Source organism: Lepisma saccharinum, chromosome 8 (assembly GCF_977018435.1).
Source record: "Lepisma saccharinum chromosome 8, izLepSacc3.1, whole genome shotgun sequence".
Classification (NCBI taxonomy): Eukaryota; Metazoa; Arthropoda; class Insecta; order Zygentoma; family Lepismatidae; genus Lepisma; species Lepisma saccharinum.
In genome coordinates this window covers 64,102,632-64,121,538 of record NC_139236.1, presented here as the reverse complement: position 1 = coordinate 64,121,538, position 18,907 = coordinate 64,102,632, and the positions used below count along the sequence as shown (strand labels likewise).

General features: G+C 36.8%; 1 protein-coding gene across 2 annotated transcripts; it reads right to left on the bottom strand.

Annotated features, from left to right (window-relative positions):
- Nucleotides 1-748: 748 nt before the first annotated feature.
- Nucleotides 749-18,645, bottom strand: Tfb4 (transcription factor B4). 2 transcript variants are annotated; one of them, XM_083127532.1, is made up of 8 exons: nucleotides 18,620-18,645; nucleotides 16,641-16,818; nucleotides 15,838-16,047; nucleotides 11,776-11,899; nucleotides 8,203-8,325; nucleotides 3,931-4,066; nucleotides 2,925-2,961; nucleotides 749-913 (listed from the first exon to the last, which is right to left on the bottom strand). In XM_083127532.1, exons 1-8 carry the CDS (start codon nucleotides 18,627-18,629, stop codon nucleotides 847-849), a joined length of 885 nt encoding a protein of 294 aa, XP_082983658.1. In that variant the 5' UTR covers nucleotides 18,630-18,645; the 3' UTR covers nucleotides 749-846. The 2 variants fall into 2 exon arrangements, with proteins under 2 accessions (XP_082983658.1, XP_082983659.1); XM_083127533.1 differs by lacking the exon at nucleotides 18,620-18,645 and adding an exon at nucleotides 17,896-18,158.
- Between the last annotated feature and the right edge of the window lie 262 nt (nucleotides 18,646-18,907).

Sequence of the window (18,907 nt, the reverse complement as noted above, 5' to 3'; positions counted from 1 at the left end):
TTTTTAACTTGTGAAATGTGTTTTTCACAATGAGGTATTCTAGGGCTAGAGGGAGAGAAATATGTGTTAGTGTACTAGTTTCTTGCTGGATCAGGAAGAAGAAGGACCTTTGGAGGAGAAAGGACTCTGAAATATTAACAGAGAAATGTATATTTACCTAAGATTGCTTGATAACCTATGGTTTTCATTGATTGATTTGGTGTGTTAGGTCCACTTTATGCACAGTAAGGCTAATCGGGACTGGACCTACAGTTTAAATTGGGTTCCAAACCACTATGTGCCTCCATCAGGTATCAAACCCGGGACCCTTTGATTACAAGGCGACGACGTGATACCTATGGCTTCAAACACCATGTCGTCTTCAAGTATGTGTGGTATGTGCCAACAAATTGACATTTTGTATCCTGTGCACAAAAAAGGGATATTCTAATTTAAGACACAATGATCCAACTAATGAAATGAATGAAGTTAAGGATGCACTATTGTAGTTCATACTAGCGATGAAAATGTTTTCTTCTGATGTCAAACAGGTAGGTTCTGGTAAGACATCAAAGCTTTTGGAAACTCGAAAACATTTCCAAAACATAAAAGGTCAATATTACAAGAAAATCTCTTCACGATTCATTACCAGGAAAGCTACGAGACATATTTTTACTCCATATTATTTGTATAATGTCACAGTCCATAAACAGCATCTCTCAAGTTTGAAATGATTCTTATTAACTAGGGAGTAAGGATAGAAGCAACATATTGGAAATATATTTAATTCAAAATAATAATACATGTTAACATATAACAGAACACACTATTAACAAAAGACACTTTAAACAATACTTGTGGCCACCATTATCCAAGTTTTGGTTTTTTCTTCTTTACTTTCATTGGCAAATGACCTGGTGTCTTGAAGACAGTGCTGAAAAATCAGAGAAAAGTAATTAATACTGGTATCACCCAGCTAGCATTTTTTTTTTTGCAAAGCATCCCCTCCCTCCAATAGTCTCATTGTCACCATGTTAAACTATATTATCATCCCCAGCTAATCCCAAGGCTTGACCAAACATCCCCCAGGTAACATTTTCCACTTCAGGCACTGGCAACAGGCACCGAACAGTACTCAATATTCCATTGTAGTCCCCTTATAGTCTCAGATTTTACAAGGAAACAATGAAGGAGATTTATGCTCCCTACTTTCAAGAAATTAACGCATTCAACTGAAAAACAAATTAAGATATCTTGAATAAATATGTGCTTTTTTCTATTGGGACATACTTTTCCACTCATGTGGATATCTATCGAGTAAAAGTATTTAGACTGGGAACTGAGCTACGGATAGGCATTAGATTCTTTATTAGAATCTTAGATCCAATATCCAAATCGAAAGAGATTCGAGTCTCCTTATTCCTAATGGGAGCATGCTTCTTCTCACATGTGATTTCATCCATTTGGGAGGGGAAAACATACACGCACACAGTTCTGCAGCAGCCATACAATTACTGTTTCGAATGTTACTGTTACTGTTAACGTTGCGAAAACCCACATTTTCTTTGTCAATGTTGAAGTATGTTGATATGCAGTTAATGTCATCTAGGATGTGAAATTAAAGTTTTGAAATTTATGTTAAAACTACTAAAAATCTTTCTTTGGCCCAGTTAATGAAACACCACCATGCATGATGTGTCACCACAGTACTCATTTCTCAATTTGGTCCAATGACATGGTACATAAATTGCAACATCTGCCAGGCTACACTTAGATGATGTGGGTTTTTAGAACAATCAAAAAAAACATGGGTCAATCCAGAATTTGGACTGTTCTTCAACTCTATTGGTATATTGGATGCTGATCCTGTAGTTTCTAGAACATGACTTGAATTTTCAAGTCTGTAATATACTCATTCATGCTCATTACCAGGGAACAGTTTCATATGTAAATACATATTTATGTATAAAGCTGAAATCAGTTATATTCTATATTATCTTTGCACATCATGGCATGTCGACTCGAAAAATTCCATTTTTATTTTCCATATTTGTACATATATTAGGTTTTGGCTCATATTTTAGTTATTTTTACATATAATTTCCATATTTCAGAACATTTCTCAACATATACTCCATATTCATGCAATAACTACATGTCTCCGTGTGACCAAAAGAGTTGGGTGGATTTATTACGAATAACTGACAAATTTGAAATACATTCCCATTACTTCTTGCAATATTGAACGTACTTTTAGTGTATATAAATTCATCTCAAGAGACAAGACAAGGAAATTCACGTTCGAACACTTGCAACAAAATCTTGTTCTTCATTGTTTTGGAAACGGAAAATGAAAACACATTTTGTGTTGTTTTACAATTAATGTCGATGTATGCATACTGTATTTTATGTATGTAGCTTCTATAGTGTCTTATAATTATTAAAAAGGTAATTTTTTACAATTTTAACTCCATATTTTGGTGAAAATAACTACTAAATATGTATTTACACATCTAGCCCATTTTTCCTATATATAAATCCCGTCCCTGCTCATTACCACCGTTATCACACTTTCATACACAGAAATTGCATTAAAGCTTCATGAATACCAGAACTGGTTGATATTTTTATTTGGTTTTATAAAAAAAAAATCAAAGTTCATAAATACTTTATAAAACAAGGACATGAATTATTCCTTTTTACTCAAAAATAATAAACTAATGGCACAATTTTGCACATAGAAACATTGCATCAGTAAAATTATTGTCAATTTTTCCCATGGAACAAATTTCCTAATTAATCTGTCTCATCTTCACTAAGTATATATGTTTGCAACTGGTTAGGTTGTCTTCGAGTATCAACAGCATGTTCAAATAATATAGGGAATTCCTAATGCACCATTTCTAAATTATATAACATTACTATTAATAAATAACAATACTTACTGGCATGTTGTACAAATTGGACTAAACTTGCAGAATACTGCAAATAAAAAAAAATACAATTAGTTAACTACATCATCATGCTTTTGTATTTGAACTGGAACACTTTAAATTGCAATTGAAATGAATATAATAATTACAGTAACTGTTTACCCCTAATCACATAAAAGGGTCCTTAGCAGAATTCTATCAAAAGTAACCTGGTCTAATACAGCCTTAATAAAACAAAACCTGAAATTATGTGAGGCAATTTCTTCTAAGGAAAGTTGTAGTATGTCTAAGCTAAGGAAAATTACATTTCCTAATGCTCGTTTATTACTACCCTTGAAATATACAAAGTATTCCTAAGAGTAACTATATAGTTTACAAATAACTTAAAAGTGTTCAAATTATAGAGGAACTATAATTTTACTTTCCAAAATTATCACAAATGCACATATGTATAAGGTACAAAACAATGAATAATATATTACATGATTTTCGTAGTTGTATACCTCAACAAGGTCTGCTCACATGCCGGTCAAGTACGCTTTCCAATTGAACATCACCAGACCGCACCGGAGAACTAGGTGTAAATGCTTCTATTTAAGAATCATTTAATAGTATTTGACCGGACTGTGAGTGGAGCATGACCTGAGCACTAATGTGAATCATGCCTTACGGTAAATAAACACAAAGAAAGCTTCAAAACATGTTCACAGAAAGGAAGAGACTGTGTGGGCAATATGGGACAACTAGCAAACTCTATGCTTGCATTCCTGACATGTCAAATCAGACGAGGGCTAAATTAAATCCTATGAGCATGAGACATCAAAGAGAGAAGTGGATTAAGCTTATGTTTGGAAGCAACGTAACATATTTTATTCACACTAAGAAAGATAAATGCATCATACAGAGCAAAGTAAAAGCTGGAAAAATTTGATACAAAAGTATTTGTTGTTTTTGTAGCACATTGGTAATTTTTAGAAGCAGTACTTTATTAATAATGAGATTGATAGCAGATACTTACTTGATAAGCAAACTGAACATACATATCCAATATCGATAAGCTCCCGGTGACAAAAACAAGCTGCTCTGTAGTCTACTTTCACAGGTGGTGGAAGAACCAACTTTTTCCGTATTGGGGGTTCTGGTAAGAATACCCACTGAAAAATAGAAAATCAAACCCATTTCCAAATGTTTCTAAATATTATAAACAGATTATCCTAAAGACTGTTTTTTTATACTGACCAAACACTGCATGTTGCTTATTGTAACAATTAATCCTTGCAGTAGTTAATGAAAGTGTCAAGTGTGGATACCATCCGATATGTACCAACTAACAGTTTGTGGACTCCCAATATCCTTTGAATCATGCAAAATGTATTTTGTAATTAAAATTTTGTTAAATGCAGGTAAAAATTATGTGGCAAAATAGCAGATTTTTGTCATTCAGTGACACTGATTTTCTACAAATATTTTTTATGCTGCAAAACAGTTAAGCTGATTTGAAATGCTTGAAATGTAAAATCTGTACATTTTAGCATTTAGAATTATTCTGGACTATTTCAATTTCTTCAATGTTCAAGCACTGACATGGTGAAGTATCAATACAAGTATTGAATATATTGCCACCTCAGTGGATGTGTTGAATGCTGTACTCATAATCTCACCACTGAAGAGCCTGGATTCAAATCCTGTTGAAGAGATGGTTGTTTAATTGTGCTTGCCTTTTCAGTTTATTTTACCCAATCAACACTCATCTGCATTGTCACAATCAACTTAATAATGGAGAAAAGTGACAAACAACAGAAATAGCTATATACAGGGTGAGGCAAAAATATAACACTGTATGGGAGACTAAATATTTTTTTTTGTTTTTTGCAGATTAAACTATGGCGGCCTGATATTCCGTTGAGGAACGAAGGAAGATAGCTGCCTGGATGGAGGTCTTCCAGTCCCCACGGATCGTACAAGAAAAATTCAATTCCTGGACCAGACGGGATGCACCATCGTGCCTGACAATTGGTAGGATTTATGAGAAGTCTGTCCGGACAGGGTCCGTTCAAGATGATTGCAAGGGGAACAGCGGTAGAAAGAGATCTGTCCGAACGGAAGAGAATATCATCTGCGTCCAGGAAGCGATGTTAGCCAGTCCAACCAAGTCCACGTGCAGACTTTCTCTAGAAACTAACATTTCAAAAATGTCACTGATTAGAATTTTGCATTGCGACTTAGGAATGAAGCCATACCACTTGCAGATTGTGCAGCAGCTCACAAACGCGGACAAGCAAGCACGTGTGAAGGCTGCAGAAATTCTCTTGGAAATGGTGAACATTGAGCCTGACATTCTGTTCATGTTTTCTGATGAAGCAACATTCCACATCAGCGGTCGTGTGAACAAGCACAACTGTATCATATGGGCGACTGAGCACCCGAAGGAAGTTCAAGAGCACATGCGGGATTCCCCTAAGGTGAACGTTTGGTGTCCCGTGAGCAAATTTGGAGTGATTGGACCGTTCTTTTTTGAAGAACAGATCGTCAGGGGAGAGAATTACCTTGCCATTCTCAGCATGTTCATGGAGGAGAACGTACCACTTGCCATTCTCCAGCGAGGGTACTTTCAGCAAGACGGCACCCCTGCCCATTACAGTCTGCTGGTTCGGGATTACCTGAACGACACATTCGGTAAACGCTGGATTGGTAGAGGTGGTCCTCTCCCGTGGCCAGCATGTTCACCCGAACTGACACCATGCGATTTTTGGCTGTGGGGCATGGTCATGGATCGGGTCTACGCCAGCAAACCTCGCAACCTAGATGACCTGAAACACCACATCACTCACGTCATCACTGGAATTCCTGCCCAAATGGCCCAGAAGGCCTTACAAACAACAATGAACAGAATGAGTGCATTGATAGGGATGGATGCCAAATTGAAACCCTGTTGTCACGGACACAATGACGGGATCGCCAATTGTCACGAATGCAATGGCAGTGCCAATTGCCAAGGACGACGTGACTTCCGGTCGGACGTAAGTTTGTATACCCAAATATACTGTAGACAAATGAGGCACAGGCGAAGAAAAACACACAACCACTGATCGGTCGCACGGCAGCTGCTTTACTGGACGCGACGAACGTCTCGACGCTACTGTCAACTCGACCTCTTTCACAGCGAGCGCGGCTCTGCTCATCTTACCTACCTGCGAGACTTACTATGGCCGTTACGTGCGCTTATTCACGCATGAGGGTTGACCTTAGCTTTATGTAAGATGCAATTCATCTGCGTAATATATATATGTATGTTCATATAACTATAACTGTGTGTTATTTCACTCTCCACTATAGATAGCCGTTCAGTAACACACACACAGAGAGCTGCAAATTATGGTAATCCTAGCCTGCCTCAATCTTCCAAATACCTTATGTTCTAATTTCACCTCGGCTAAAACTCAGACGGCTAAATGGGATACTCTGACCCCTCTCAGGTACGGGTTTGGTGAGTAAAGCATTGAGAACTTAAGGGAGGTGTTGGTGAATCATGAAATAAATGAACGACTTCTCTCAAATTTTAAGATTGGCAACTGCATCTTCTGGGAGGTTACTTTGACCTTTCTTTTCATTCATTTTTATCCAGGAGATGGTTTATTTCAAATACATACGAAAGCTTACATTACACTCAGTTACAATTTACAATCCATGAATATCCTTAAATTTAAAATAAATACAGAATCCCCTGTTCGTTAATATTAGATTCGATGAATCCAGAATTCTAATTTGCTGCATGTCTCCATGGGAAAAATCCAAATATGTATATGTGTGTATGTGCGTCGCTAGGAGGAAGCCGTACCAGGGAAAGAGAACCCTGTCGTTTTTGCAACCCTAGACGAAGCTTACGGCCTACCAATCAGTAACAGACAAAAACTTTCGTACGTGCCCCTTCCTACAGTATTGCGACCAAAATGTGTCATGAGTATCGATGTTAATACAGGCAGGATTTAAGCAGAATAGAATCTACGGGCTCCACTGAGTACTTGGGATCGAGAAACGTTAATAGGCAGAGCTTGCATCAAGATACACGCCAATGATGACATGTCCATTGAAAAACGAGAGACATTGCATTACATGTCTAGTCTTGCTTCCTTGCCCAAATAAGTCTACGTTGAATAAATTTTGAAGAAGTTCTAAGATCTGAAATTCCATCATTTATCCGTAAGAATGAGAATATATGGGTCGACAGTGACAAATACATGTCCAATAGGCAGGCGTCATTAACCTCAAAGGATTTCGGCCGATCCTAACCTGTCGTCCCATAACATTATAAATTTTGAAGTATAAATTGTGCTTGGCGAAATACAGGTATCTTTATTACCAAGTGTCATTACATGTTCATATCGTAGAGTCGACGCTGATGGAATGCGTGCAAACTAAGCTCTGCATTTACTTATATACCTTTCAAATCGATGCTCACTTGTTAAGCATTACGTAATTTGCACAGCGCGACTTGCGACATTTCCAAAAACTAAAGACTCATCAATGTCTATATTCACAATCTCAATATCAAAGTTTAACTAATTTCCACGTTGCAGCAAAACCAAATAAAATTGTATAAGGGGAACGATTCACCTCTGATAATAAAGACTAAACTCGAATCATTCCTCGTTGCAACTTGAACCTTATTGAATACATTAAACTTAAAAGAACATATTCTATCTTCCCATTGTTGCTAAACGAAATCTATGTCGATCTAAATCATAAACATTTTCTACCGTGAAAGAACACAGATTTACATATCCAATATTAAAGATTCGGTCAGAAAATTAACATATAGATTATTACATTAGGCCGCGTTTACACTTTTGTTACAATAAAGGAAATATTAGTGGATTATATAAGTCTAGTAATAATCTTTCTATTTATCAAAAATTATGAAATATAAAAGATTACAAATACGGAATATTAACAATCAAGTAATAAGAACCAACTAATATATAAAATAACCAAGAATAATTAACGGCACATGGATATGAGCCGTGAGGTTCATATCACTGTAACCAAATCCCTGCTTGTAATTGAAAGTGATTAAACACCCATTTATTGTTAACATCTTTTTGCCTCACCCTGTATAGAATGATGCTAAATATACGTGAACATTTACTGTGTGTTTTATTACTCCTGGCATATATTACTTTTTTAACATAATATTTCACATTTTTACATATTTCATATACACATATATTTATATATTTGCATTATTCAGATCATGTCTAGTTATTAGGCATTACGGTATGTAAAAACTTACCAGAAGATACTGAAGAAGACCTTGCAACTGTGGCACTCTAAGGTAAATTCCCCCAGTGATGTCACAGCCTTGTTGTAGCAACCCAGAGTCCTCATCTAAGCAGCAGGTGTCTATTACAACATTCTGGAAAAGAAGAAAAAGTTAATTATTAAATTAAATTGTACCAACATCAGTAAGAGTCACATATTTATGGTGAATAAAAGATCAAAATTTCAGTCAAAAATTGGGCACATTTCAGGATCAAAAGCCATACACATAATGACATTTTGGTGTTAAACTGGTGAATATAATCCTAAATTTTATTTAGAAACTATACTTATTACACAAAATAAATATTTCCTTCTAATAGCACATTTATGCAGTTATCAGAGTATTAAATTTATTTCTGCGTAAAGGAGTCCATTTTTGCTTCTCAAATATTTACAGTTGAATTAACACACTTTTCATGATTTGCATAATTCCAAAAGTGTTGCGTTGGTCAATAAACTCTTTATCTCGTGTTTAGGAATTAATTTTGCATCATTTCGAGGACACAACACGTTAGGAAAATATACCTCACACCTCTCAAAAACATGAAAATGAACATTACAGCATGTTATTTCTTCACGTTTCTTGTTTCCGTCAAAAACAAAATATGAATGTCTCTATATATTACCATATTTTCCGTTCCCTGAAACATCAAATTAATAGAACTATTGAAAATTAGTTTTGTTGAAATAAGTACTTGTTTCAGGTTAGGTTAGATGTTGTCAAACAAAATAATGCTCAATGAATTAGCAATAAAATGATATTATATTAACTGGCTTTTGGCCAAATATGCTACGAGGTCAATTTTTGTTTTAAGTTAATTTTATGCACAGATAGGCTAACCAGAACTGTACCTACAGTTTGAAGTGGGATCTCCACTACTGTGTGCCTTCCTTGGGTATCGAGCTTGGGACACTTTCATTACAAGGCAATGACATTAATCACTATGCCCTTCTCGAATTTTGATCCCTATACCACTTAGTTCAAGTCCAAGCTTGGGCATTGGTATTCTTTGTAAGTTATCCCTTCATCAATTTTATCTAATATCACTCATCCTCATCACTGCAATTAGACAAAAGTGGTAGAAAAGTGAAATAAAATAACAAATAGCATGATATTTTTATTAGTTATTAAATTAACTGTGAACATTTCTATTGTCAATTTCAAATGCTTTTTTTTAAAAAAAAAAATTGCGGCATTATTCTGGAAAACATACATCAATATTACTTACGTGAAATGTAGAAAATTTCGCACTTCCGCATTGCACAACTTAATGGTTAAATCCTATTAATTTCAAAGATCCACTGTCTTCATTCACAAAAGGGTACGGCGTTTGAAGCAAGATGGTACTGCGTCACTGCATTGTTTGTTCCCGGGCGGCGGTAGTTGCAATTTCTCCCGTTCAGCGGCGCTGGCCATATGTATCCTGGTTTGCGTCGTCTGCTTCCTGTTGTCAGGTGGCGTTGCCGGGGGGCCTGGGCTGTGTTGCTCGGCATGGTGCAGTTCGTGTTCCCCATGGGGCTGGAGGTGGGTCAAGTATGTGCACCGCATCTTTTCTTTTTCAGGTCGGGGATCTTTCTGAAGTCAGGGTGCCAAGTCGGGTGTGCCTATCCATTGTCCAGGTTCAGTGCTGGTTTCTGTTGGATGATAGGATGGGTTTCTTTGACAGTGTTTTCTATGACAGAGCCCGTTGGGTGAAGTATGGATATGGAGGAGATGGTGTGGTTAGTGGAATGGAGGTGTTGAGAGAGGCCTGATTTTGGTGTATTTTACGTGTTCGTTAATCCGTTCTTGGACAGGGCGAATGGTTCTGTCAATGTAGGTGTTGTGGCATTGGCATGTGGTCTTGTAGACACCAGGGGATGCAAGTTTGGGTATGTAGTCAGGGTGTTCCAAAATGATCTTTACAACTTTCATCACGTATATTTCAGAAATGGGGATTGGTAGAAAGGTGCTGTTTGCGGCAGAATGTTCACACATAACTGAAGTTATATTGTTTTTTTTTTTGTTTTTGCAGGTTAGTTATTGACGAAATGGCCACCCCCAGCAAATGGCACAGTGTGTGGAATGGTGGATAGAGACCAAATCTGACACCCAGGTCCAACGGAACTTCCGGACACGTTACAGAAGCACACCACCATCACGTCCTACCATCAGACAGTGGTACACAAGGTTCAAGGAATCCAGAAGTTTCATAAAGAGGACGAGTTCTGGGCATCCAAGCATCCAAGTGATGCAGATGTGGAACGGGTGCAACAGGCATTTACCCGGAGCCCAACCAAATCAATCCATCAAGCATCTCGCCAGTTGCAGCTACCAACACCCACGGTGCACAGGGTGCTACACAAGAGACTGAAGCTTCATGCCTACAAGGTGCAGCTGCTGCATGCGATTCAACCTAATGGCAGACCAAATCGCAAAGACTTTGCAATTGAGATTCTGAGTCGCATCGACGATGACTCAGACTTTCTGAAAAAGATTATGTTCACGGACGAAGCTTGCTTTCATGTGTCCGGGAAGGTAAACTGACACAATGTACGGATCTGGGGCTCTGAGAATCCCCACTTTAGCATGGAAATTGTGCACGACAGCCCAAAGGTCAACGTGTGGTGTGGTCTGCTTCATGATCGTGTGGTGGGACCGTTTTTCTTTGCAGAGTCATCAATAACCTCGACTGTGTATCTGGACATATTGGAACAGTGTGCATTTCTACAGGTCGAGGAACTGCAACCTGACATCATGCTGCAGCAGGATGGCACGCCTCCTCACTGGGCCTTGATCGTTAGGCAGGCTTTGAATGACACATTTCCAGGTCGCTGGATTGGCAGAGAAGGACACATTCCCTGGCCCCCAAGGTCTCCAGACATAACCCCATTAGATTTTTTTCTTTGGGGCTTTGTTAAGGATATTGTCTACCAGACCCTGGTGTCGGACCTGCAGGAACTGCGAGCTCGCATCAGAGCAACAATTGTACACGTTAATGAGGACATGCTAAGCCGGACATGGGTGGAACTGGAATATCGCTTATATATCCTGCATGCTACAGATGGCGCACACATCAAACTCTGTTAAACGGCTACTAAAACTTTAGGTGTGTGTGAACATTCTGCCGCAAACCGCACCTTTCTACCAATCTCCATTTCTGAAATATACGTGATCAAAGTTGTAAAGATCATTTTGGAACACCCTGTATCTCTTGAAGTTGGGTAGTGCTCTTCCGATTTGGGATATAGGTTTGTGTGCCACTCAGATGTTGAAAGGAAATCGCAACTACCGCTGCCCGGGAACAAACAATGCAGTGACAGTACCATTTGCGCTTCAAACGCCGTCCCCTTTTGTGAATGAAGACAGTGGATCTTCGAAATTAATAGGATTTAACCAATAAATTGTGCAATGCAGAAGTGCGAAATTTTCTGAATTTCACGTAAGTAATTTTAAACCATGTTTACTGCATCCATCATGAATACATCAATATGTAGTGAAAGTACCATTTGAAACATACCACATAAAATGCCTGGACTAATTAAGAATATACAAGATCCTAACCTGTTTCTGAGCAGTGAAAAACACGTTCATAAAGTTCATGTACTGAGATGCACTGTCACTGCTCCCTGTCACAACCAGGATCCTGGAATTCATCTTCTCCCCTGATGGCAGCTCTCGTTCTAGTCTTATTTCAGACAATAAAGAAAAATAGCAAAATTTAGTAATCAAGCAGATATTTATAGGTGAGACACTTCAGATATTTATAGGTGAGACACTTGAAGACTCCTACTGCATGCTTTTCTCTTGTAAATCATCACAAATTAGAAGTCAAACCGTAAAAGGGTACATAGAGAAACATCAACCTGATTTTCACGAGAAAAGATTTTTGGTAATGACACAGCTCAGCATCATGATGCAAATTGGGGGTGCCTTGAATAGGAAACAGTAGCAAACTAGATGCTAGCTAAATACTGAAGAACGAAGATAAAAACTGGAAAAGCAATCATAATTAATACACTAGGAAGACATTATTTTGTCCTGCAAGCAAGTATAGTTATTGTTATTATGTGCTTGCTACGATGATGGAGCAGTTAAAACCATGCAAAGGACAGAACTAGATTATCTGGCTCCAAATGAAAGAGGTCTATACCTAGGTACAGTGTTGTTGACTTGTTTCTTTACCTTGTAATAATAAACCATGTTTTGATCACTCACTTTCTGGTGTACCTTTGCAGTTTAACCAAGAAGGTCGAAATGACCAGAGACATACCATACACCATGTGGCTAAGCCATTGCAGTTGTTGTTTGGCAGTGCAGTATAAAACAGAAACAAATTATCTTGATTGGTTCACCGGCCAACACACCCTCTTTCTACATGCCTATGAAAAGTAACCAATGTTCAATAACAGCTCAAAACTCTTGTTGCTCAGAGAATAACAACAAATTGAGGAAATCTGGGTGAGGTATGGATGTTTCTATGCGTGTATTTCCTCATCTATTATTCATTCTAATTATAATAATTTTAGACATAAAAATATCCTTTTCCTGCCAAATGCTGGAGATATACCTTATTTACTTATGTATAATGCACACTTTTCTCCAAAAAATTTTCACCCAAAAACTGTGGTGCGTATTATGCATGGAATAATTCAGACAGCCAACATCAAAACTATGCACGTTTTCACTATGTCACTGTATATAACAAGGTGCAAATACAAATTACCAGGTTGGATTACGTTAGTAATAAAAAATATAATAAAATAAATAAATAAATAAAAAATACTATAAATGTGAAATGGCCACTCTGATGGTTTTTCCCTTTGTAACAAAACATTTTGTGACACCGTGCCATTCCAGCAGAATTCGAGCATGCACCTCCCATCACACAGGGTGTGTATCAGCGGTATTTGACGGGTGAGAAATAATGAAAATAACTTCCCAATAGCTGCAAACCCATAACATAATTTTGATCTTGCTTTCTTCTACTACAGAATAAACAAGGTGGTTACAGAAGCGAAAGCTTTGGGATGCAAAGTGGACGGAGAGGAGATTGCATTGGTTGGTGACGCATTGTATACACAAGATGATATTCTCCTCTTGGTCCACATAGCAACAGGTGACTCATTGAATAGGTATGATGTCATTCACTCTTGATCATCATAGCAACAGCTTTATGACCTACAAGTAAGAAAGGTTTTTCTTAAACCCGAATTGCACTGTGCATTGTGTACGAGATATAATTGTTTGTTGTCTTTCACCATCAAAACTCAGTGTGTACATTATACACACCTGTAATAACAGTATTGTTAGTATCAGACATCTCAGGGAAGGCGATTGTTTAATTTTGGTTGCCAACGGGAGATGGGTAATCACCAATTATACCTGCATTAATTGATGATTTTTTTTAGTCAGGTTCCTTTGGTGGAGAACTATCGTCAATTCCACCACTTTGACATATCACCCCATGTTATGATTAAATGCTGCATGCTATATTTTAGCAATGAAAATTGTGTGATAAATACACAAAAGCAACTAACTTTTTTTCATGCAACTTACAAATAAAGGTTCTATTAATTTCGGTGGCCACCATTACCATCCATACGAGAACTTGTCATTTCAGCGCCAGGCTTGTTTCCAGTTCACGTTTCTTCCATGTGTGCCACTAAGGATGCTGGTGTAGTCTGTTTGTCTGCTGTGTTCACTGCTAACATTGCGTTTCAGTTGCTGCAGCCAAATGTGATGTTTAACTTATATGGAAAATACATAATTGCATGTCTCTCTTTGATCTTGGTGTCAATTAGTGTGTGTGTGTGGCAGATGAATCTAAGGTGTTTGGTCATTATTTTTTTTTCATCTATCAGGTGCTGTTGCATCCATTAACTGATCAATCTGCCAATGTAATGTGCACTGCGCTCACATTTCACATCATATACTCCTGGTTATTAAGGAGTAAGAGGACATATCTTGTGTTTGTGGAGTACACTGTCTCTTTTGGTCATTGTTTTGTGGGCTAGTTTAATATCATACTGTCTCAGGGTCTTGGCAAGGCAGTTGGATGTGGTGGGTGGTAAGGAAAGGTCATCTATTTCATTTTATTACCGGTAGCTTCTATGTTGGATCTCACCTTTACTGCATCATGTTGAGAGTTGACAGATATAGAACTGAAGAATGGTTACACTGATCATCAACCCTTATAAGTAGGGAGACAAATTTATGGTAAATAAAAACTGAGGAGAGCGGTAAATAAAATGTTAGATCAGTGGTATATACCAGCGGTGGGAAAAAAAATGGCGCACACTTTTTCATCATGAGAGGTTTGAGTTGCTGTTTTAAGTCCACTTTATGCACAGTAAGGCTAATCCGGACTGGACCTACAGTTTAAAGTGGGATCCGAACCACTTGTGCCTCCACCGGGTATCGAACCCGGGACCCCTTGATTACAAGGCAATGACGCTACCACTGCGCCATGGGGGAGGCCCTCATCATGAGAGGAAACAACATACAAAAGAGCTATAAATTGATAAACTACTTCATTTGTATATACTGTACACATACACAAGTACCTAGCTGTCCAACCAAAAAGAAAACATCAACACAAAATCAATTCATTTCTAAATTGCATATCTCAAGTGATTTATTGATTGTATGTATTTAAAGGACATATTGCTGTCCAACAAATAAAATAATCACTACTGCACATACACAAACACATGTTGAAAATCACATGAATATAAACAAAATTCATTCATGACTGAACACAAATGACACTATTGTTTAGGAACCTTTAGGCAAACGTTTCGTTACAAATCGACAGTTTGCACGCACAACCTCGATTGGCGGTTTTTGTGTGTTTTCTACTTAATTTGATGATATTTCACAGATATTTCGCGAAAAAGCGTTCATTTCGTGGAAAAGCACACATTTCACATTACTTCGCGAATAAAACTCATGCATATTTCATCATTGAGGGTATAGTTACGTGCAGAATGTTCAAAATTACATCTTTTTTTCACATTTCGCGCATCGCGAAAATTCAATGTCCCTACTTATAAGTAAGTTACAGGAAAAAGGTTAGTTGCTTCTGTATATTATATTATCATATCTTACATTACCAAAAACATGAAAAAAAAAAAAAAAAAAAAAAATGTCCGACACATATTTTGTTTACAAAAGCATGGTGGATTAAAAACTAATTTCTGCTCGAATAATCATCACATGAGTGCTTTTAGCAGGCCATGAAGAATACCAAGATTCTATTTTCTGTTCACTTTTGGGTTCTTAGTGACCTTTCAACAGCTGTATCTTTTCTGAACTCGGCCATGCCACCTAGTAATGAATTCTTGCATACTACATTTACTTTAACATACAGAGCAAAGTTAAAATATGAGCATCTTCATTCATAAACCCCTAAAACAACTTTTTTTTTATTTGATTTGTTTTATTTTACTTCGCTTTTTGTGACACTTTTGGCTAATTTACGAAGATGGGGATGAGTGATGATATGATGAAACTGATGAATGGACACTCACAAATATCCATGCTCAGACCAGGATTCGAACCCAGGATCCCTGGCATCGATGTGCTAACCACTCCGCCACAGGGGCCGGCCCTAAAACAACTTACCTATGTATATAACAAAGGGACATTGCCAGAGCTCCTGCCAAAAGAGATTCTGTTCCCAGAGGAGTCTGCCCAGAGCAATCCTCGTCCATAATAACCTTCTGAATGTTCCCACGCACAGTCTTTTCTACGTGTGTGAAGAGCTCATACTGGCCATCTTGTTGATGAACAATATTCTCTTTGTCGCCATCTGGTGGGGGATACAAGAACTGGCTGTAAAATGGAGAACATATATAAGTTTTCTCAAAACCATAGATGGTTGCGATTGTTGTGAAAAATGTATACAGCGAGTTATTTTTGGCTCTTTTGACATTTGACTTAAAAATATACGTATATATATTTTCACATTTGCAAGGAGTGGAAATTAAAAATGAGTGTTATATCATTGCACAAAGTACACATCACGAATGTGTTCCAACAAATGTATGTTGGGACAAAAATGCAATTTATTTTTGTATAAAATTTCTTCTGCCCAAATAATTTCTCTAAAATAATTCACATTTCAGTCATTTTGCATGCTGACTCAAAAAGAGTAGAATTATTTTAGCAACGTTACCCAAACTACTACAAGTTAACCTTAAAGAACATATAATTTAACTATTTACATTAAAATTTATGAGCTAATGGGAAGAAATCATAACTTGTTGATTGGGTTACTAGATCTTGCACAGAACCTTATCTGCATTAAAATCTGGAATCTCATCTGCAACACGGCAGATTAACTTCTAGAATACTGAGATTAGCAAATGGAATACAAATAAGTGTGTATGAATATTACCATTATGCTGAGCAAGCATTACTCTTACCTTGTCCTTGAATGGCAAGCAACAACTGCTAATTTATTTTTTGATTTTAGCATCAGGTGTGAATTGGCAAATGCTATCACAGATTCCAAACTGTGTGTCAGAATACGACATTCTCTCTGAATGATTTTTTGTCTTGGATTTGTGTCTATCACTACTACTAACAGGCTTGTTTCAATATCTGAAAGGAAAGTAAATGTAAAATTTAAACAAACCAATAATGCACAAGGATAAAAAAAAACAATAATACAATAACTGGCTGTTGGAAATTAACACATCTTACACTGCACATAACATGCTAATTTAAACTGTTCAAAATTCAAACAAATACAATGGAAATTCCGATTTGCATGGTACTGAACAAATCATCATATTTGCTACACAAGAAGTAATTGTGTAACTCTGTCCCTCAAGTTCACATAATAAAAAACAACTTAGCACCAGTATGAAGACATAAGTTCAGAATTATAAACCAGATATTGTACTAGATATTAGAAAATGCCTCATGTCTCAAAATTTCCTGTTAACACACTGACATTATTATGCTGATATTATCCTGCTGAAAAACAGCTGACGAACCTTAGTTCAGCAGTATGAATACAAGTAAAGATATATAAGTTACAAATTTATAATACAAGATTGGATGATAAAAATGTAAATGTAAAAGAGAACTACTAAATCCATTAAAATATACCTGATGAATGCATTAAAATACAATTGATCTTTAGGATCTGTGAAAATCATTATAATTGTCGACTATAGAGTTTAGAAAAGTATTCTATTTATAATCTTTACACGTTGTAAATAACAACCCTTGTTCATACACGAATCGGCGTAGCTCACATAGATATTCTGGATAAAAGCATATAATATAAATGTACACATATAAATAAAAGAAGGTGAAAGTTGTTCAGACCATGCCATTTGTTTATGACCCGACCTGTCATTTTTCTACTTGCTGACACCATGTGATGAAGATGCACCTTAAAGCTAATTCTACTTGTTGACACCATATGATGAAGATGCACCTTAAAGCTAAGTTTCGTGTCAAGAAAAACTCCAAGATCCTTAACATTTTCTACATAGCTTAGATTTACATTGTCTATGTTATAATTGTAGCAGTAGTGCTGTCTCTTGCATGAGAAGGTTATTGCGGCTGACTTAGACAAGTTAATAGAAAGTTGATTATCATCTAAACACTTCTTAATTGCATATTAATTCATTATTAATAAAAGCATATTTTGCCACAAAATTGTACCTGTCATTTAATTTTAAAAATGACATATTTCATACATTAAAAACAGCCTTAAGATGAAGGAAACAGTCAGAGTGCCCAACTGAAAAGCTTGTTGTTGTATGAATAAAATGTTTTGAGTGTTTTTGATTGCTTATGTTAAAAAAGTTTCAAATCCAATGATGGCACTTCTCAAACTTGAGCAATTTTGAGTAAATCCAGATGGGTCAGGTTTAGCGTTAAATGCTTCCAACACCTGATATCCGGTCTGAGATCACGAAAAACCTTTCTACCCTTGAGTGAAAATCCGGCAGTACTTCGTGTCCGAGATGACAGCAGGCCAAGATCAGCTGCTCGTTGATAAGCACGGATACGCGAAAACTACTCTTCAAATCATAATTTATGCAGTAACTAATTAGTTTCTCCAAGCTTCAAAATTACTTCCACAATCGCTTACAATATTCGAAAACACTTCCTAATACTTCTATAAATTTGCAAAAATCATGCAAATTTCAGGACCAATGAGAAATAATAAAGTATTGTCGTCAAAATCGAGTGAACTGAATACATGATTTACAGATAAACAGTTTAAAGTGGATCCCAAATACTGTGCGGTGCCCTAACCGGAACTGCTTCAAAGAAATTTTAAAAAGAAATAAAGCTATCGCTTTTATACACATAACGTGATATTTGCTACAATACATTTACACAAAATATATCGAATAAACATTAATTCGGCTTCTCTTACCTTCCGCCATGTTTGAGACACAGACTAGGCACGACAATCTTTTATCAGTATTTTAGAATTAATCCTGCACCGAACTGCAAATAATATAGCATGTATGCCTTTCGTTCTGCATTACAGTATACACGATCTTATATTATTACTGTTAGTATTATCTGTAAGGAATATTAATAGTTCTATAGAAGCTGATTTTATATATTTACATGGTGGTGGATGATTAGTAGAACCTCTTTGCCAACATTACACACGTTTGTCTGCTCACACCAATATGTAACACAAATCTTCCGCCCC